This window comes from Tupaia chinensis, unplaced genomic scaffold (assembly GCF_000334495.1).
Source record: "Tupaia chinensis unplaced genomic scaffold, TupChi_1.0 Scaffold000117_2, whole genome shotgun sequence".
Lineage (NCBI taxonomy): Eukaryota > Metazoa > Chordata > Mammalia > Scandentia > Tupaiidae > Tupaia > Tupaia belangeri.
Genome location: NW_006159583.1, coordinates 8,579,184 through 8,601,718, shown reverse-complemented (window position 1 = coordinate 8,601,718; position 22,535 = coordinate 8,579,184). Strand labels below are relative to the sequence as shown.

The 22,535-nt window shown below is 35.6% G+C and overlaps 1 protein-coding gene across 6 annotated transcripts in view; it reads left to right on the top strand.

Annotated features, from left to right (window-relative positions):
- The window catches only part of AHI1 (Abelson helper integration site 1), a 220,541-nt gene that overhangs the window by 122,752 nt on the left and 75,254 nt on the right, over positions 1-22,535 (top strand). For all 6 annotated transcript variants that reach the window (XM_014586221.2, XM_027770239.1, XM_006144344.3 and 3 more), the window contains exon 22: positions 11,576-11,631. In XM_014586221.2, the coding sequence (XP_014441707.1) occupies positions 11,576-11,631 (56 nt within the window). The remainder of the gene's footprint in view (positions 1-11,575; positions 11,632-22,535) is intronic.

The window sequence follows — 22,535 nt, the reverse complement described above, 5'->3', positions numbered from 1 at the left end:
CCCAGTTTGCGTCCTGGACCCGGTGGCTTAAAACTCACACCAGACGCGTGTGTGTGTGTGCTGAAGATCCCGAGAAGAGAATGGAGGAGAAGGGATTGTGGCATGGCCATCCCCCCTGGGGGATGATTTCTCGCTTTCTATCTCTCTGTCTCTCTCTGTCTGTCTGTCTGGTGAATGCACGCGCCCTATAGCAAAAACCTCTCGCCCCCACCAAAAAAAAAAGACAAAACCTAACTCATGCCAGATGCATTTGCATGTGTGCCCAATGTCCCAGTGGGATGGGGAAATGGGAAAAAGATTGTGGCATGACCACACCCTGTTGGGGGTGGTGCTTTCTTCCTCCATCTCTCTGTCTCTCTCTCTCCAGTAAGTGCACATGCCTTCTGACAATTAAGAAAAAGATGAAAATACTAATAATCATAAAGGACATTCTAACTAGTTAAAAGATTATTTTAATAATTGAGGCAGGAGAAAAGGGATTGAAGTAGAAAAGTGAAGATGGTAAATCATTAATGTGGAAATTTTGAATGTTAGTAGTAAGGGACAGAGAAGTAGAATTTGAAGATGACTGAGGATCCAAACTTTAGTGAGTGAGTAGATAGCAATCCATTAATGAAAACAAGGAAATACAAAAATATTGGAAGAAGAAAAGTGATTTTTTAGTTTGAATATATTGTTTGAAATGCCCAAAAGACATCAGGAACAAGATATCTAATAGCCTACTCATTCAGTTGAATCTCAGTTCTTAAATATTCTGTGAGTCAAGCTCTGTGCTAGGAATTATAGGCTTGAAGCATAAGTATAGGTAAAAAAGTCATTGGCTTATGAGTGCTGTTTGAACCCACAGAAGTAAATGAAATAAGCTGGAAAAGGCTATGAATGAAAAGTAAGCTAGAGACCAACCACTAGGAATCACTTCGAAGTGTATAGCTTGTATGTTTTCTATCCAAAAAGATAGTAAGGAAAAAAAAAATAAGAAAACAGTAAAACACAGAAAGCTACTTTGTTGTTGTACATTAATTTTTTAAAAACTCTTCACTGTGGGGCTAGCCAGGTGGCGTGGTGGTTAAGACAGCTGAATCTCCCGTGACCTGCTGGACAGTTCGAGTCCTGGACCTGGCAGCTCGAAAAACATGCTGGGTGCATGTACATACATACCCAAAGTCCCAAGAGGATAATTATCCTTTGAAATGTATGTTTTTCTAATTACAAAGAAATAAAAACAAATAATAGTGAATTATAAATAACGAATACCTCTGATTTGGCACATTTTCCCAGATAATTATTTTTCAATAAGCATGGTAAATTTATTTATTCATTCATGCATTAATTTTTAGTTTTGTCATATTTTTAGGAAGGTAATGTAATAAATCCAGCACTGAGAAAGGAGTGTTTTGTTTGTGTGCTAATACTAATAACTGTTTTTAAATAAGAAATTTTTTTTAAAAAGAACTTAAAAGTTGCTTATTCTATTTAAGATTGTACAATATTCAAAAGCATGAAAGATTTGCTTGCCTGGTGTAATATCAGTAAATGTTTATTCAGGGGCTATCATCTTTTTCCTAGCTTTATTCTGAAGTTTTTTAAAACCTCCAAAAGGTAAAATAACATAACACGCATTAGAAATATGAATCCATGGATATGGCATAGGAGAACACATTGACTCAGTTAAATTTAAGTCATATTTTGAGGGCCTTCTGTACTCTAAGCATTTGGGTTAGGCACTGTGAATATAAAGATGAATAAAATCAGGTCTCAGCCACAGGGACTAAACAAACACAAATGGTCTAGAGGATTTGTGTTTTGGATGCATGGGTTTCAGTCCTGGTACTGCTGCTCATTGGTTGTATGATTCTGGGAATGTTACCTACTTTCTGATTTACTTTGTGAAAGCCACTATTTCCTTTCTTTTAAATAAGATTTTGTTTGGTTTAAATTAACTCTGTTTAAGATTATTAATAGCTGATTTTTGCTTATTTTGTTTTAATTGAAGAGATCCTCTAGTTCTTCCATTAACATTAATAGCACTACCAGTTCTGCTTTGTTTGATCTTTGTCATCATTAGTTTTCTCTGACTTCTTTTGATTTGTGGCCCAACTGTACTGATGAGGTCTGTGCTATGACAAACAAAAGCAACCAGTTCAACTGATATCCTCTCCTGGGACACAGAACTCAGCTTCTCTCCTCAAGTCTCATCAGTTGGAAGTTATATTACTCTCTCAATTACTGGACCTGGGAGCTAATTTTTCCAGGAGTATAGGTTTCTTTAGGCCTATTATGGTCTGTAAGATGAGTTACAAAAATAAACAAATAGTGGGATAAAATTTCTCTGAACAGAAGAACGGTAAGACTCTGTAGGTTAAGAGCTTATCACGTTCTAGGAAAAATTAATGGTAAGAAAGACTCTTAAGCATACCCTGGTGACATTCTAGGTAAAGGAAGAATATCACAGGCCAGCAGGTGGTATGGTGGTTAAGACTACCACATGGTCAACTGTGATTTGAGTCCCAGACCTGGCAGCTTTCTCTCTCTCTCTCTCTCTCTCTCTCTCTCATACACATGTGCTCTATATCAAATTTTAAAATAATAATGAATAAAATTAAATAAATAATTCTTTAAAAGTATATATATCATAAGCTTCTACATAAAAGAAACAGATTCCATTGGAAAGAAGTCTGAAATAAACATGAGACTTCTTAAAATACTAGAAACTGTAGAATAACTATATATAGACAACTAAGATAAAGAATTTTTTATCTAGGAATCCATTTTGAGACAAGATATCATACATGTCAGCCAAAGGAGGTATATTTGGATATACAGTAATCTAGAGTACTCTAATCAAATGATAACTGAATTAAAGAGCTATCCCAAGATATAGGGGGAAATTAGATATTTTTGTTAGAATATTTCTTGTTGTATAAATTCATACATAGCGGTGCTACAGATTTCCATGAATTTTCATCCATTTAAACTTAATTATAGAAACATATAGAAGAATAAAGAGGTAAAAACCTCCTATAGGTTTAATCTTGGTATGGAATAAGAAGGTATTGGTAAGTATAGTTTCTCAGTTGGAAGGAAGTCTAAAAAATTTATTTGGATAAATAATAAATGTACTTATTACTTTTAGAATCAGTAAGGTAGCCAATAGCAAAAGTGGAATGTTGTAAAAATTCCAGACCTGGCAGCTTTCTCTCTCTCTCTCTCTCTCTCTCTCTCTCATACACATGTGCTCTATATCAAATTTTAAAATAATAATGAATAAAATTAAATAAATAATTCTTTAAAAGTATATATATCATAAGCTTCTACATAAAAGAAACAGATTCCATTGGAAAGAAGTCTGAAATAAACATGAGACTTCTTAAAATACTAGAAACTGTAGAATAACTATATATAGACAACTAAGATAAAGAATTTTTTATCTAGGAATCCATTTTGAGACAAGATATCATACATGTCAGCCAAAGGAGGTATATTTGGATATACAGTAATCTAGAGTACTCTAATCAAATGATAACTGAATTAAAGAGCTATCCCAAGATATAGGGGGAAATTAGATATTTTTGTTAGAATATTTCTTGTTGTATAAATTCATACATAGCGGTGCTACAGATTTCCATGAATTTTCATCCATTTAAACTTAATTATAGAAACATATAGAAGAATAAAGAGGTAAAAACCTCCTATAGGTTTAATCTTGGTATGGAATAAGAAGGTATTGGTAAGTATAGTTTCTCAGTTGGAAGGAAGTCTAAAAAATTTATTTGGATAAATAATAAATGTACTTATTACTTTTAGAATCAGTAAGGTAGCCAATAGCAAAAGTGGAATGTTGTAAAAATTGAAAACAGAAATTCATTATTAACAGGCAAAGGAAAAAAGTATACACTGAAATTGACCCAAAACAAGAGAAGAGAAAAAATAAGCAATAATATTAACTAAATGGAAAGGGAGTTTTGCCTCCATTTCATTTGTGCAAGGTTGGTAATGATCACCACTCCAACTATAACATTGAGAAAACCTCACATAACCTAAAAAGTCATCAAATAGATGTGGACAGAAAGAAGTCTTAATATATTGCAAAGAGAAATGAGCCCTACTCTACAAAGAAATAAAGACTGAGAGTCACTTTAATACTTAGACACATTTATTAAAATAGAAACAGGAGCACATAGGAGAATCCTTCTATAGGCAGAGTGACTACAGAGACAAGGAGAAATCAGCTGAACTTCCAAGGATCATGTGGGGTGGCGTGATAGATTGGAAACTGAAAAATTTCAAATACGAGTCAATCCTCTCCACATCAGTTCTCCCACACAGGACTTAAAACATAAGCAATGACACTGAAAACCGAGAGAACAAGCAGAATCTCTATATTATCTAGGAATTCAAATACTCAAGTCCTAGAAGGAGGAACTGATTTGTTTTGAGGATACTTAATAAGTACACTAAACTTAAAACAATATCCCAGCCCAACCCAAGCTCCAGATTTGAACAAAAGGATTCATCCTTCACCATAGCTTTCTAAAAGAGGAAATGAGTCCTTTTTGGAGAAAAATGGTTTCTGTTTCATTCTCTACTGACTATGTGTCTAGCAGTTCTAACCTAGAATCAGAAATCATGAGGCATGTGAGTGAGCATAAATAGGTGACCCAGAGTTTGAAAAGAAGAAAGAAAGAATCAGAAAAAATAAGAACAGTCAGTAAAACAGGGCTCACATATGATCAAAGGTTGGAGTTTGCAGACAGGAAGTTTTAAAGAATGTTATGCATATTTTAAATTATCTTTGAGGAAAACTGAGCAAAATGAGTGAAAAAGTGGAGAATTTCAGCAAAAAAAAAAATACAAATATTAAAAAAGAAACTAATGGAAATTATTGACCTGAAGAGTATAAATGACTGAAATGAAAATTTCTTAAATGAGATTAAGAATAGATTAAGACACACTGAAGAGAAAGGATCATTGAGCTCACAGACCAGACAATGGAAAGTATACAAATTATCCAAAGTAAAGCACAGAGGTGGATGGGAGACATAGTGGGAAGAAAGCAGTCAGATCTATGTGACCACATTAAGTGGCCTAAACACATGCAATTGGAATTTCAGAAGGAAAATAGAGAAAATGGAGAGAAGAAATTGGACTATGGGTTTTTCTGACTCTAATAAAAGATACTAACCTATAGACATTAAAAGCTCAGCAAACCCTAAGTATATATACATATATACTTGAAACATATATATATATGTGTGTGTGTGTGTGTGTGTGTGTGTGAGAGAGAGAAAGCACATGTTAATCTGAAAATAAAATTAAACACAAAGAGAAATTTGTACAAGCAACCAAAGGAAAAAAAATGTATTACATTCAGAGGAATAATAATTAAAAATGAGGCCTTTTTTCCAAGTAACAGTAAGGGTCCAGCAGATGACATGGATGTTAACATGGCTAGATCCCATTTGGCCAATTGAGCGGTACAAGTCTCAGATCCGGCAGCTTGAAAATCAGGCCAGGCTTGTGTGCCTATATGTCCAAAATCCCAAACTGAGATTAGTGGAGAATGGGTGGTGGCATGGCCATCTCCCCGGGGGTGATTTCTCACCACCCTCACCCTCATCTATGCCCTGTGAGCATATGCATCCTATAGCTAAACTTTAAAAAAAAGGCAGAAAGAAAGAAAGGGAAAAAAAAGATGTAATGAAGTCATTCTCTGAAAGAAAATGACTATTAACCTAGATTTCAATAATGTCCAGCAAAAATATCCTTTATAAATAAATACTCGCCAAAGACTTTTCAGGAAAAAAAAAAAAAAGAGAGAGAGAGACAACCAGATCACCATCACATTTACAGTACAAACAATACAAGAAATGAGCAGGTTCATCAGTCCAAAGGGAAATTAACTCTGGTGGAAAGTCTGAATCTACAGGAAGATTGAAGAACATTAGAAAGGATGAATGTATGGATAAAAATAAAAGGTTAATTTCTTTATTTCTCTTAAAGAAAGGTTTAAAAGACTAATGTTTAAAATAAATGCACTTACATTATATTGTGACATTATAACATGTAGAGATAAAATATAAGACAGCAGTAGCTTAAAAGGTGATAAGGTAAATGGAGTTACACTGTTTTAAGGTACTTACTTTCGTGTTGAAGTGCAAATCCCAACTTAGGGTATGCTATAATAAATTCAGTATGTATATTGTAATCTCTATCATAATCATTTAAAATATATGAAGGGGTGTAGCTAAAAAGCCACCAGGGGACATAAAATGGAATATTACTATGATTCAGAAAAAATGTACAAAAGGAGGAAGAAAGGAACAAAAATAAATAGAAAATGTCAAGATAATACAGTTGACCCCTGACCTTTACACAGTTCTGACTGAAAAATTATAGTTGAGCACACTTTCCGCTTTATGTGTACCAGATCAGCTGCAGACAAATACAGCTTTCTGTGGAAATTTTAGGATCAAGAGCCTAAATCATCTTTTCAAAGAATTGTGACAGGAGGTGAAATGTGGAGATGACATCAGTCTGGTCCTAAAGACAAAGCACACAGGTTCAGCGGGAGGGACCAGCAGATGGCATAATGGTTAAGACACTGGACTCCCATGTGGCTGACCACAGTTCTAGTCTCGGACCTGGACCCAGACCCTGTGGTTTGAAACCCACTCCTGACACGTGTGTGTGTGCATGCCCAAAATTCTAAGAGGAGAAGAGATTGTAGCATGGCCAGCCTCCATCAGGAATGAATTCTTGCTTTCTGTCTGTCGGTCTCTGTCTCTCCAGTGAGCACGGCACCCTATAGCAAAACTCTCTCTTAAAAAAATAAAAAAATAAAAAAATAAAAAAGACAAAGCACAGTCAAAGCAAAGGCTACCAGGAAGAGGAAATAGTCTAGTAAAAGTAAAAATCAAGACCAAAGATTATGGCAGCAGATTTCTGGGATACTCAGTGCATTTTGATCTTGACTTTCTGGAGGACCAGAGAACAATAATATCTGCATGTTATGAGAGGACTTTGGAGAAATTTAGCCAAAGCTGTCACTAGAGTCTTCCTCCACCACAATTGCTCCTTCATTAGAGCAAGGACAATTTCACATGAGTTTCAATGAAAAATCATTAGGCATCCACCTTCAAGTCTTATTTTGGCTCCTTCTGCCTCTGTTTCCTAATCTTAAAAGAATCTTTAAAGGGCACTCATTTCCCCTAGTAGTTAATAATGTAAATAACACTACATCAACATTAAAATTAAATTATCATTTAAATTATTATTGTTAAATTATTAAATTATCATTATAATTTAATAATTATATCACTCTCAGTTCTTAAGGGATGGAACAGTGGCTGGGGGTCTTCTGCCTCTGTTTCCTAATCTTAAAAGAATCTTTAAAGGGCACTCATTTCCCCTAGTAGTTAATAATGTAAATAACACTACATCAACATTAAAATTAAATTATCATTTAAATTATTATTGTTAAATTATTAAATTATCATTATAATTTAATAATTATATCACTCTCAGTTCTTAAGGGATGGAACAGTGGCTGGGGGTATCACTTACAATAGTGAAATAAAATTCTAATTTTTAAATTTTTATCTTTTAATTTCATTTTTTCCACAAATTTTTGAATTCCCCTTGTGTATATATATTATACATAATGTATATATTATATATAACACACACACACACACACACACACACACACACATATATATATATATATATAGAGAGAGAGAGAGAGAGAGAGAGAGAAAGAGAGGAGTTTACTTTAAAGAATTGCTTCATACCATTCTGGAAGCTAGCAAGTCCAAAATCTGTAGGGTAGGCCAGCAGGCTGGAGAAGAGTTGCATTTAGAAGAGAAGGCAGTCTGTTGGCAGACTTCCCTCTCTCAGGGAAGGTCAGTCATTTCTTTTTTTTTTTTTTTATGAGAACAAAAGTATAATATACCAAACAAAGACACTTGTTATATGATGCACTTAATGTCAATATTTGGGGTAATTTTTAAGGTTTACCAAAACTGGCATTATTAATAGCTTTGTATAATCTATATTTAAAATAGGAAAATGAAAGCATCTTTATATCATATTTTTACAAACTGTTCTAAAGACAGCAAACTTGTGTTCAGTACCCTAAACCAGTCTAAAATGTATTGTTCTGAGATCAAATGTAAGTATCTGTACTTGGAAACGTTTTACAAGTCCTTTGCCTCTGTGATAGCAAATAGCTAGGGAGAGACTAGAGTTTATTTTCAAATTCTGTGACTGCCTTCCAGTAGAAGCACTGGCAAAATATCAGATATTGAGGATCAGATTTAATTCTTTGGTATAGTGTAAAATTGTTATTGATAGCTTTCCACAGCCAGCATAAACCAGTAAGTAACCCAAGGAGCATAGAGACAACAAGAAAATCTAGAACACAACTCAGGGCAGGCAGGAGCTATATAACACAATGTCCTGCTTTATAGGAAAGTCAACAAGAATATATTCTAGAGAAACAAACACCTACTTAGAGGTTTGAACATTATAGCAAACCAAAAGGTTGAGCTTCAGAATAATCAAACTAGTAACTTATAGCTGGAATTATTTTTCTGCATTTTTGCATTATACTGTAATTCATTGTATACAACTATCTGAGCACTCTCAGCACTACCTTGGCTCAGCAGACTAACTCTTCACTCTCCTCTAGAGGGAATGGAAAAAGTCTCTTACTCCCCATAAATGCCTGAACTTTATACCATAACAAGAAATCAGAATAAAAGGTACACAAGTTTACAATGTAACCTGACTGTTATTTCACACTTTTTTGTGACATATACAAGTATATTTTTGTTTCTGGAACTGTAAATTGTATATTTAGCAAACTTAAAAGCTTATAAAAAATTTTTTTTAAAGTTTTTGTCATAGGGCACATGCACTTGCCAGAGAGAGATAAAGTGAGAAATCAACCCCCCCAGGGTAGGGGGAGGTGACCTCACCACAGTCCCCTCTCCTTTATTCTTCTCTTGAGATTTTGGACACCCCCACACACCTGGCATAATTTTCAAGCCGCCATGTCTGAGATTCAAACCATGGAAGGTCTGTCATTTCTTAAGGCCTTCACCTGATTGTATAAGACTCACATTTTGGAAGGCAGTCTGCTTTACTCAGAGTTTACTGATTTACATATTAATTCCATTTTTTAAAAAAGTCTTAAATATTCAGAGAGTATTTAATCAAATATCTGGGTATCATGGCTTAGCCACATTGATGCATAATATTAACTATTATAGCAAACTACTTGTTACAAGTTTTCACTTATCATTTATACCTTAATAAAAATGAAATGAGAAAAATGCAGATGTTTTAAGTAAAATTTACTTAAAGTAGGAAGCTGTTTTGGGATACTTCCTTAAGCTTACTCCTTTCTATATGTTTTTTACTAAAAGTCTGAACAAATATGTTGTATTTCCAAATGACATTATTTTTATATGCAAACTATATTTAAAATTAAGATGATAAATATGGGTAGTTGTTACAGCATATTCTTATACTGAAATTGAAACTATAAAATATATGGTTGTTTTCCTTATAATTATATAAACTGAGAATTTAGATTTTTAAGGTCTTGGGTATTTGTTTGTTTGTTTGTTTTAGGTTTTTGCCATAGGGTGCATGCACTTGCCAGGGAGGTATGGAGAAAGGGAAAGTGAGAAATCACCTGGAGGAGGAGTGGCCTTGTCCAATCCCTTTTTCTCCATTTTCCTCTCAGGATTTTGGGCATGCACACACACATGTGCCTTGCATGATTTTTAAGCTGCCAAATCTGGGACTTGAATCACATTTAGCCATGTGAGAGTCTAGCACCTTAACCACCAGGAGTTTGAGGTTTTTAAAATATTTTTTTATCAGTTTTAAGTTACCCTTTTTTTTCTTCCTAATTAAAACTACTTTTTAGTTGAATAAGTATTTTAAAATAAGTAATCATCTCAGGTCAATTTTATGGTAGTTAGATCACAGTAGGACACACAGGTAAAATGTTGCCAATTCCTAACTTCCATGACATGGCCACCTCATTTGAAAACCAGTGTGCAATACCAAACAGCTCTCAGAGGTTGCACGTAGGGAGGATTATGGTATTGTGGGGACTGAGGAAATGGGGATTTTTATGATTTGTTCTATTTTTTGTAAAAATCTTGCAAGAGCTTGTATTATTTGAATGTTTTTAAATATGTTTTACTCATCATGGTTTGTTTTTATTTGTTTTTTAACTCAAAACTAGTGTTACTCTAAGATTATCTGCCATCAAAATGACCTTAATGGACTTTATTATGCTAAAAAAAAACAAACAAAAAAGCCCTCTCTTGCTTTGTTCCAGCATTGTTTCAAAAAAGGACACCTTTGTTTATTATTAGAGTCTTCAGATCAGAAGCAACAATGTATTCATTTTATATTGCTAGGTGTCAGGTAGCTACTCAATAAATACAAATTGAAAAAAAGTAGTATAGTACTTTATGATTTATTGGCTAACAATAGATCTTGAAATAATTTTTAAATGAGACATAACTATATTTTCTATCATTTCATTATGTTCTGTTCTTTTTTTAATATACTCTTGCAACATGACAAAAAGCAATTATTTTGTGTTGATCTCATTTCATTCCTTATCATAGTTAAATAAAAATGAGTTAAATGCTTGTAAAAGAAAGTAACTTTGTTTCAACTAAGAATTCTACAAAATGTTAACAGTAGATGTTCTCACTTGTAACCAGTTGTGATATGAAAAGTTTAGCATTATTTGAACAAACTATTCTAACATCATAACTCACATATAAGTGTGCTGATAGACAGAGATTGAAAAGTAAATGATACTCACACCTGTGTTCATTTTTACCTTGAGCTAGACTTTGAACTGGTATCTTTAGATGAGTTGCAATGTGTTGTATCCTTAAAGGCTGTTTATTACAAAGAAACACAGAGAGGACACTGAGAACAAAAGGATAAATCCACAGATGATAAAAGGATATTCCTCAAGATTAGCTGTCAATGGTTTATTTTAAAGGAGAGAATCAGGGTACCTTTTATTTTTTTAGACACTCTGTGGTGATAGAATAAATAGCAGAATATGACATAGCAGGAAGTCAGATAATGAAAAAGAAATTCAAATAGATTTATTTATTCTTTTGGGAAAATAAGTCAGCAGTGATTTTTTTCATAGCCTTTGTGTTATTTCTTTATAAAAACTTGATGACCTCAAGTCAGAAATAAAACTTTCATGGAAGAAATACAGCAGAGCCCAGATAATGGTATAATTTTTGAGCCGAGAGCAGGATGTGGACACATCTTGTGCTTTTGCTAGACACCGTTTGAATGGAAAGTTGACTTAGCTAACCTGGAGTCAGATGTCTTCTTTGGCTAAACTCACCAACCGTCTCTGACCAAAGAATTCATGATACAACAACATTAAAGGATCCTGTCACCCGAGTGAGGCTTTTATCTTGTAAGCTGTATGAGTTGTATCTTACTGACATAACTGATTTCAAAATAAAATGTATAGGTATAATAACTAAATATTAACAATTTTTTATTTCCACAGGGAGTATCAGCTTAGAAAAAAAGCCTTATAACCATCAGACAGATACAGCGCCAACGGTAAGGCAATCTATTTCTGCATTTGAACTACAAAATACTTGTTACAGTGACACAAAATGCCATTGTAGAAAGCTCTTGTAACCTCCCTTTTGCCAAAACTACCATCCTGCAAGATCATTAATTTTATGTTTTCTAATTAATAAAATAAACTTGTTAATTTTTGCCAAGATAATAGGAAAATAAGATAGTGTGTCGATTTTAAAGGTACTTCTTTATATTAGTGCTTTTAACTTAAAAATAGCTTATAGTATTGATAATGTAAATCTTCATAAAAATACCTTTATACCCTTTGGAAAATGAATGTCATTTTGTCCATTAGCATTATTATTTAGAATGAATGTTTTAGAATAGTGAAAGAAGGCCATGATGCTTCATTTCTCTTAGGTTACTTTACTTTATCGTTATAGAAGTAAAATCTTATTCGTTATCCTTTCACTATTACTACCAGACAAAAGAAGACTTTTAACAATTACAGTGTCTCCTTAGTATATTTAAAATATTATAGAATATAACATAGAGGGAAGAAGTTAGATTTCCATTTTTTTCTCCAAAGATATTTGTGTGAAATACATACTAACTACTAGTTCCCAGTTGAACGATTCATAAGATGATACCGACTATAGTACATCCTACTTACTTGTAAACATCTTATTTCTTATTCTTTTCTATACAGTAAGTTTTTCAGACAGTTCAACATTTCCAGTTGTGAGGATAATTTGAAAATACTAGTTTTAAGAAAAAAAAGGACAATGGTAAACTGTATTCGAATTTTATTAATGATCAATATTTACCTCACTTGCAAATTGACTTCACTTTCTACTTATATTAAATCCATCTGATTGAACATGTTTGATAATTTAATGTGTGGAACTGCAGAGAAGACTAGTCATCAGCAAAATCATAAAAAGTACTTGGCTATAGTATGTATTTCAGTTATCATAATTTCAGTAACTATGCTAAAAGAATAGCCACAGCATTATGTAAATTTTATATTTAATATTAAAATTTTAAAGATTAGCAATTAAGAAAAATTTGTTTTAATGTAGTTAAATAGTATACTCAATTTTTGGATTATTTCTCATACTTTTAAAATTTGTTTTATTCCTTTAGGCTTTCCTTTGGCACCTGCATTTACATTTCTATTTTGTCTGTACATTTTGGAACTCAGAAAAGTGCATCCTGGCACAGTTTTTTTGTTATACCCTCTAGGCTGATTGTAGAGTGTGGTGCTAATTAAATGATAAAGTCATAGAACCTAACCCACATGAAATCATGAGAAATAATGGGATTAACATTCACAGAAGAGCTCTACTGATCCTGCAACCACTCCATGTATTTGGAACTAAAACTAATGCATAATTGTTTAGGTATTGTTGATCTTTTATACCTTTCAAGTTGAATTATAAAATGGTAACTGCTAAGATATTAATACCATTTCTACTCTGTACAATCGGTAAAGTTTAATATATTTGGTTTACACATGCAATTTCCAAATACCCATTAGTTTCCCAGATTATGCCTTAAGCTTGGCCTCCTTTCTGATGTGTGTTTCTGAGAAAGGACTAGCTGCTCCTTCCTTTCCGACTCTACTACAAATTGAGGGTGTTCAACTTGCTTTCTCTCCCCACAGTCTCCCAGCTTGCTGAAAGTTAATCTTGCCTTTTTCTTCATAATGATTCTGATAGAATCATAAGTATCATCATTTCTCTCTGATCCCCAGAACAGGTAAAGTCTGATTTCCACAGACAGATCATTTTTCCGAATTTCCATGTTTAAAATCTATGCGCTCTTATTTTTCTTGAAAGCCTTAAGAGAAGAAAATGTTTAGAGAGAGGAAATAGGAAGAAGTCTGTCTAAAAATTTGAAAAAGCAAGATATTTGTAAGCTCCAACTTTGTACTCTACTGATCTAAAAAGGAAAGATACCATGATTTAAATCATTCCTGCAACCTGAGGAAAAAATAGAAAAGGAATGAGCCAAGATTTCATAATTTCTAAGACTAGGGCCCTGAATGATTTCCTGATCCCATAAGTAACCTGCAATTTCCAGCTTAATTTATTTTTTTAATTTTATGATTTATTATTTACATTTCATTGGTGCACAGCTTTGTGGGGCACAGTATGGATTTTCAAAGCATCCATGCAGTATGTGACGATTAAATCAAGGATACTACTTTATATATTCATCATTTTTAACAAAGAACACCACATTTGAGACATTTACACAATTGTAAATGTCTGATTTTCTCATTCAGTTGTGATATGCTATTCCACAACCCATTTGCCCCATCTCCCTTTATTCCTGTGACTTTAAAATGCTTTTTTTCCAAATCTCCTCCTAATCCTCCTCCCCGCCACACCATATGCAGTCTCTTGTATCTAAGTTTTTCTCTCTCTTCTGTGTCTACAAATCTTTCAATTTCTGCTGCAGAGTGCAGGAATTCAGTATATGTTGAGCAAGGGCATACAGTGTTTATGTTTCATAGTGTGGCTTTAATCACTTAGCATTACATCTTCTAGATTCAACTACTTTGTATCAAATAATAGGATTTCATTGGTTTTTATGGCTCTGTGGCATTCTGTTGTGTATATGTGCCACATTTTTTTTAATTCCAGTCATTTATTGTTGGACATTTAGGTTGATTCCATGTCTTAGCAATTGTAATAATGCTATAATAAACATGGATGTACAAATGTCTTTCCAACTAAATGATTTCCTGTCCTTCGGGTAAATACTCAGGAGTGGGATTAGTGGATCATAGGGTAGTTCTATTTGCAAAATTTTGAGGGACCTGCATGTATTTTTCCACAGTGGTTGTACTAATTTACATTCCCACCAACAGTGCAGGTTTGTTTCCTTTTCAGCACAGCCTCACAACACTTGTTCTTTCTTTTCTTTTTTTTATTATTATTTTTTTAATCATAGCTATCTTGACTAGAGTTAGGCAGTACCTTGTTTTTGTTAGGATTTGCATTTTCTTTATGATAAGAGATGTTGAACATTTTTTCAGATGTTTTCAGCCACTTGTGTATTTCCCTTAAGAACTGTCTGTTCAGATCAGTTGCCCATTTTTAAATTGGATATAAATGGTTCTGTAGTTGAGCTGCTTGAGTTCCCTATGTAATCTGGTTTTTAATCCCTTAGTTTACACATAGTTTTCAAATATTTTCTCCCATCCTGTAGACTGTCTTGTTACTCTTGTTTCCTTTGCCATGAAGAAGCTTTTTAGCTTGATGTAATCTCACTTGTCTATTTTTGGAATTGTTGCCCATGATTTAGGATCTTATTTAAGAAGTCTTTGCCTACTCCAATGTCTTCAAGTGTTTCTCCTGTATTTTCCAAAAGTAGCTTTATAATTTGACGATTTACATTTAGATCTTTGATTCACTTTGAGTTGACTTTTGTTAATGGTGAGAGTTAGGGGTCTAGTTTCATTTTTCTGCAGTTTTTCATTTCCTGAAAATACTTTCTTTTCTGCACTAAATTGTCTTGTGTCTTTTGTCAAAATCAATTGGCTGTGTGTTTTGGGGCTTATTTCTGGTTTTCCATTGTGTTCCATTCGTCTGTGTCTCTGTTTTTGTACCAGTACTATGCTGTTTTGATTATCACAGCTTTGTTATATAGTTTAAAGCCAGGTAGTAAGATGCCTCTAATTTTTATTTTTTACACGAGTATTGCTTTGGTAATATAGGATCTTTTATGATTCTAGACAAGGTATATGATTGATTTTTCCTATTATGTGAGGAGTGTCACAGTTAATTCGATAGACATTACACTGAATTTATAAATTAATTTGGGTATAATTGACAGTTTAATTATATTGGTTCTTCCAATCGAAGAACATGGGATATTGTTCCTTTTTTTAAAAATCAATTTTAGATTCTTTCTTCAGTTTTTCATAGTTTTCTTTGTAAAGGTTTTTTACCTCTTTGGTTGGATTTATTTCTAAGTATTTGTGTGTGTGTGTGTGTGTGTGTGTGTGTGTGTGTGTGTGTGTGTGTTGGACCTGACTGTCCTTTCTGGGGGCAGTTTGGTCCCCAGGACCCGGACATGGCCCTGGCAGTGGTGGCCCAGGAGGGGTGGGATGCCTGCCATGGCTTTCTGATCCAATCAGAGCTTGTCTACCCACCTATAACTTCTGAGTTGGTTATAGGTCCAAATGTAGTCCTGACAAGGTGATCCTAGAAGAGATAGTGGCCAGCCATGCCTTTCATATCCAAGCAGGGACTGCATACCTATCTATAATTTTTGGAGATAAGGCAGCCCGCCAAACCTGAGTTTGGCTCTGGCAAGTTCATCTAAGAACTGTAGGCAAGCCTACATGTCAGACCCAACAAGTTGATCCTTTGTTGCCTGCTTGAAAGACCTGGTGATGGAAGTGACCCTGAAGTCCTGTGTGTGGCCCCAGAAAGACTAAGAGGCAAGCCTCTCTGTCTGACCTTCACTAGAGACTGTGATTTCTAAAACCCCAAGAATCAAGGAAGCTAATCCAACTTGAGCATAGTCTTGGTAGAGTTAGGTGGCTAGATCATGCACTGCAAGATCAGGAGGTGGTCTGGGGCAGTGCCCAGTCTTCACCCCTCTGACCTATAATAGAAAGAGTTCTCTGGTATCCTCTTCTCTAACATGAGCTCCTTCTCTTTCATTTTCCCACACTTATAGTTCAGGGAGGTTCAGAGATGCTGCACTGTGGTGGCCTCAGTTGGAATAGCTAGCCACTCCCCAAGACTTGTGTCTGAGGGGAGAGGGAGGGAGAGTTCAGGCTTCCCTAACCAGCAGTTATGGGGAAGTGTCCAGATTCCTCCATCTCTGTTGCTGGGAGGGGCTGGAGGAAGCGATGCTCTCATATTTTATGTTCTGGTAGGATAGACAGGATGCACTTATCTCCAGTGTAAGAGAGCTAGTAGGCTTCACTCATTCCAAGTGTTCAGCCCATTTTTTTTTCCAGGTGCAGGGGCTTCTTCGTCTCTGTGTTGTATCCTCTGTTTCTGCCAGAGATGCCAGGTTGCCCAGTCCTGATTACAGTCCAAGCTCCACCTGCTGGTTGGCTCCCAAGATGGCACTGAGCTCTCTGGGATAGGGGTGGGTATGGGATGGAAGTTCAAAGTTCTCTGTGAGTGGAGTATCAGGGTACTCCCTATGATAGTGTTAGCTCCACACCTATTTCATTGTTATTCTGCAGAAGGGGACTTTTGGAGTCCAAGGAGGGAATATGAATTTCAGAGTTCTGGGGAAAGAGGTCTTCTCACTGCCTCCCATTCCCTTGGAAGGCTCAAGAGCCTCACCAAGTCTACACAATTGATTCTGTCTTTGCTTTTCCAGGTAGAGATTCTGTTCTCTAGGTGCTCCTACAGTCCTTTTCTTAGGCTAAGTCTGTCTTACCTTACACCTCTCCTGGAAGTAAAAACATCAATTAAAATTTTTAGCCTTCCTTCGCAGAGAGCTGCCACTGAGTGCTTCTAGTCAGCCATCTTGCCTCCTTTCTATTCCCTCCAATTTAATTCTTTACCCATTATCACACTCACTTCCCTCTTCCTGTAGGTAAATGACTTGAGTCTAGGGGGCACTAGATGTGACATAGTTGAATCTATTCAGGAGGTGAGGAAAAGGAATAAGTAAGAAATTCTCAAGCCTCTATTCTATGGAAAGATATGTTTCTTGGCATTCTAAGTTAGAATTCTGAGTGAACTTTTCAGTAAATAAGTGATTATAAGGAATATTTTGATCCTACAGTACTATAATATAATACAGTGTCTCTTAAGTAAATATAGATTAGCCTGAGAACAAAACTACCTCTGTCCTTTTGGTCTGTGTTCCTTTACACACACACTCTCTCTCTCCTCTCATTCTTTCTAAGAGATTTTTGTTATAGTGCATGTGTGCTCACAGGAGAAACAGAAAGCAAGAAATCACTGCCCCCCAAGCCCCAGGGGAGATGGCCAAGCATAATCCCTTCTCCTCCAATCTCCTCATGGGATTTTGGTTATGCACACACATGCTCCTGGCCAGAGTTTCAAGCTACTGGATCCAGGACTTGAACCACAGTCAACCATGTATGAATCCAGTGCCTTAACCACTACACCACCTGCTAGCCCTCTCACTCGCTTTTTAATGAACTTGTTTCCTTTATTGTTTTTTTTTTTTGTAATATAAACTTTGATTTGTTTTGTTTTGTTTCATTTTCAAAGAGGTTTTTGCTATCAGACGCATGCGCTCGCCAGACAGAGAGAGACAGAGAGATAGAAAGCGAGAAATCACCTCCCAGGGGGATGACCACGCCGCAATCCCTTCTCCTCCATTCTCCTCCCAGGATCTTGGGCACGCACGCACATGTGCCCAGCGTGAGTTTTAAGCCACTGGGTCCAGGACTCGAACCGTGGTCAAGTATGTGGGAGTCCAGTGACATAGCCATTATGCTAACTGCTCGTCCCAACTTTGATTTCTTTTGTTTGAGATTTTTTTCTTCCTGATATTAATAGTGCCCTATCTGGGGCAGGTGGTATGGTGGTTGGGTGCTAGACTCCTGCATGGCCAACCACGGTTCAAGTCCTGGACCTGGCAGCTTACTTTCTCACTTTCCTTCTCTCTTTCTGACTCTCTCTGGTGAATTAAAATAATAATAATAATAAATAAAAATTCTTTTTAAAAATAGTGCCATACCTGAGTTTGAGATGTATCTAGTAGGAAATATAAAAGGGCATTCCCACATGATGTGATCACTACCAAAAAGAATCTAATCTCTCTTAACTGGCTATAATAATTTCCTTTTCTTTGCATGCTGAGCTTTTGATTTTGTTTATATCTAAGAGTACATTTTGAAGTTACTTTAACAATAAACATATCAAAGGAGGTTAATTATGTGAGTCTACTATTTCAAAATATCTTTCAGTTGAAGATAGCTTGCTGGGCTTTTAATTATTTTCACCTACCCTTTTCTCCTCAAACTATTGTCAAATTCTATCATTTTGCTTTCTAGTATTTAGTATTGCAGGAGAAACATTGGATATCAGCCTGATAGTCATTCTTTTATATAATAACCTTTATAACCTGTGTGGCTTGCTTGCATATTTTAGAATTTAAAATTGTCTTTATATCTAATGTCCCAGGTCACATTTAACGGTTAAATGTGTAGCTTTCTTTTCCACTGAGTTTGTCCTGAATGATACTCAGACAACATACTGTTATAGGCCAAGCAAATAACACATGTGACAATCACAGTCTTAGATTATATGAAAAGAAGTAAATTATATCACTTTAAGAATTAGTCCCTGCACCTGCTTATAACCTGTAGTAAGTTAAGGATAATATCAACCTCAGATTAATCAGAGGTCATTGTCTGAACCCTGAAAAGCAGGTGTAAAAGTTAGTTAATAGTTAAGTCAGCATAGGCTTGGGTCCCATATTTACTTTAAATGAAGAATTTATTTCCAAATCAAAGAGAAATAGCAACTAGCATAAGGAAGTGCTCCCTGAGGAACATAGTTAAAACATACTTCTTTTTAATGTACACTCATTTTGACAGCAGACCCTATAGCTTTTCATATTTTTTGACAAAATTAATGTGGGTATGAAAGACTAAAATTTAGTAAACAATACTGAAAGTATAGAGAATTTTTAGTGATTTGAGGAGGTTTTTTTGAAACTTTGCAGTAATAGCTGGTATGATAAATTCAAGTAAGACTAATCTGGCCTATTATAATTAATCACTTAAATTTTTATAAATATCCTATATACCAAAACTGTCTCACTTTTTATTAAGCTTTTATTTAGTTATATTTATATGTACGTATGTATGTATGTATCTATTATGTATTTCATTGCCAGAGAGAATGTGTGTACTCACCAGAGGGAGGAACAGAGAAAGTACCCCCTGTGAGATGTGTTCATGCCATAATCCTTTTTCTCCCATCTCTCTATCCCATCAGAGTTTGGGGCATACACATATGCCTAAAGCATGTGTTTCAAGCTACTGGGGCCAAGACTAGAACAGGAATCTGCCATGTAGAATCCAGCTCCCCATACACGGCACTTAACCACTGCACCCAAATGATCCTACAACCCCTGTTAGTAAGAACATACTGTGTTTTAACGAATGGATTTTTAGCAGTACATAAAATGACAGCTTGAATATTTACTGAAGCCTATACATCTACAACAGGCTGAAATAAAATCCAGACATTCTCATCAGGGTTATACCAGTTATGAAACACTTGCCTTTTGTCTAAGTATTCTTTTACTTATTAAGAATTAGAATATCCTGGGGCAGCAGGTGATGTGAAGGTTAAGGTGGCTGGATCCCTCGTGGCTGACTGCATAGTTTGAGTCCCAGACATGCTGTCCTGAAAATCACTACAGATGCATGTGCATGCCTTCCCAAAATCCTGAGAGGGGAATGGAGGACAGGGCATTGCCACATGGCCATCCCCTCTGCGGGATGAGTTCTCACTTTCCCTTTCTCCCTCTCTGTCTCTCAGTCTCTCTATGGCAAGCACATGTACCCTGTAATGAACTAAAAAGAATTACAACACCCTATCCTGACTGAAAATTTAAATGTTTGTAAATTATTCTTCATAGTTATAAGACCATTTCACAAGCTATTCATTCATTCTGCAGTTAACATTCCTTCTAGGTTTTCCAAGGTCTGATTGATAAAATTTTGTCAAAAAATTTTTTAACAATGGTAAACTTTAATATGTTTCAGACTTATTTTGTTATACTGAGATATTTCTGAGATGTTTACTATGTTGCTTGCCCTTAATACTAAAATATTTTTAAATGGACTGATTTGAATCATACAATATGAATTTTACTGTGAGTCTCTGGTCAAGATATGATTATCTATACTTATTTTACAACATTTTCAGTTGCATATTGTCATCATTATTTAGCCCATTCTAATTTCACAAGATTGTTATATATTGCATTATTTATTATACTTATTATAATATCCATTATACATAAGGTTTATAAGAAATATAGCTATTTCATATTTTAACATAATATTTGGGACAGCTTGTTTATGAATAAATACATGAGTTCAAGTGAAATTTCTTTAATTGAAAGGAAGTACTTTATTTTCTCCAAACTATAGCATTTTCCAGGAATTCATAGTATATAAAAAGGATGAATGTGCCCCTATAAAACTCATAAAATAGAACCTATGGCCAATCTCTTCCTGTAGCTAATTGCAGGGTGGAGAGGGAACCGATAAACTCTAAGCTTTTATAACTTAAGTCATAAAAGAACCTGTTTTCACTTATCAATAAAGTAGCAATTCAAAGCAGTTCTATTGAGATTCAAATATAAATGCAAAATAGTTTTTTTAAGACCACCTGAAGTTGACTATAATATAATATTTTCCTAAGTATTGGCATATAAGATTTTTTTTCCACACATAGTAAATGATGATAGGAAATACAAAGGGAAATCCCAAGTTGGAAGGCTCAGGCTTAGGTTGTGGGAAAGCACATGTGTTATCATGGATGGGGAGCAAGTAGGTTTTTCACAGTAGGTATGCAAAGTCACCCTCCAGAAAGTAAGCAAATATCTAGAGTCTTTAAAAAAGGTAGAGTCAGGGCCAACCCCATAGCCTGGTGGTTAAGGGAACAAGATCCCACGTGGCCAGCCATAGTTTGAATCTCAGCTCCAGCAGCTTCACAGACACACCAGCCATATGTGCACATGTGCCCCAAATCCTGATGGGATCTAGAAATGGAGGAGAAGGGATTGTGGTGTGACCACACCCCATTGGAGGGTACTTTCTCCCTTTGTTTTTTTCTAGGGAGTGCACGCATCCTCTTGTAACTAGGAAAAAAAAAAAAAAAGAAAAGAAAACAAAGTCAGAAACTATCTCCCCCTACCCACTTCCCAAATCCATTCTCCATAAGCTATTTGTCCAAAGTTCAAATATAATTAGGTGTGTAAAATCCTGTGAAGTGCTCCGTCACTTACCAGTTGAAAACAAAGCTATTTAGCATTTTACTTGAAATGCTTCCGCTATCTTTCTAAACTATCTCCAACTGTTCCCCAATCTGTTGTGTTCAAGAAACTCAGAAGGGAGAGTATCATCAGGTAATGCTGAAGGGGTAATTAGAGGCCAGATCATGCAAGGCCCATAGGCACTAGAAAAAGATTGAGTTTGATACTAAACATAAGAAGTTATTGAAAAGGATTAAATAGAAGGCCAAGTCATTCTTTTCTTTTCTTTTCTTTTTTGTAGAGGTTTTTGCTACAGGGCACATGCGCTCACCAGAAAGACATAGACGGAGAGACTGAAAGCGAGAAATCACCCCCCAGGGAGGATTACCATACTGCAATCCCTTCTCCTCCATTCTCCTGTCAGGATCTTGGGCACGCACACACACGCGCCTGGTATGAGTTTAAGCCACTGGATCTGGGACTCCAACCACCGTCGACGACATAGGAGTCCAGAGACATAGCCATTATGCTAACTGCTGGTCCTAACACATTCTGACCTAAGGTTTTTGTTTTTTGGGTTTTTTTTGGAGGGGGGGAGTTTTTTACTATAGGGTGTGTGCGCTCGCCAGACAGACAGAGAGAGACAGAGGGACAGGAAGCGAGAAATCACACACCCCCCCCAGGGGTGACCGCGCCGCAGTCCCTTCTCCATTCTCCTCTCGGGATCTTGGGCACGCACGCATACGCGCTCCGTGTGAGTTCAAGCCCCCGGGTCCAGGACTCAAACCGCGGTCGACTATGTGGGAGTCCAGCGACATAGCCATTAGGCTAACTGCTGGTCCCCTGACCTAAGTTTTAAAAAGATCACTTGGGCTGTTACGACAGAAAGCGAGAAATCACCCCCCCCAGAGGGGAAGGCCATGCCACAATCCCTCTTCAATTCTTTTTTTTTTTTTTTTTTGGAGGGGTTTTCGCTTTAGGGCCGG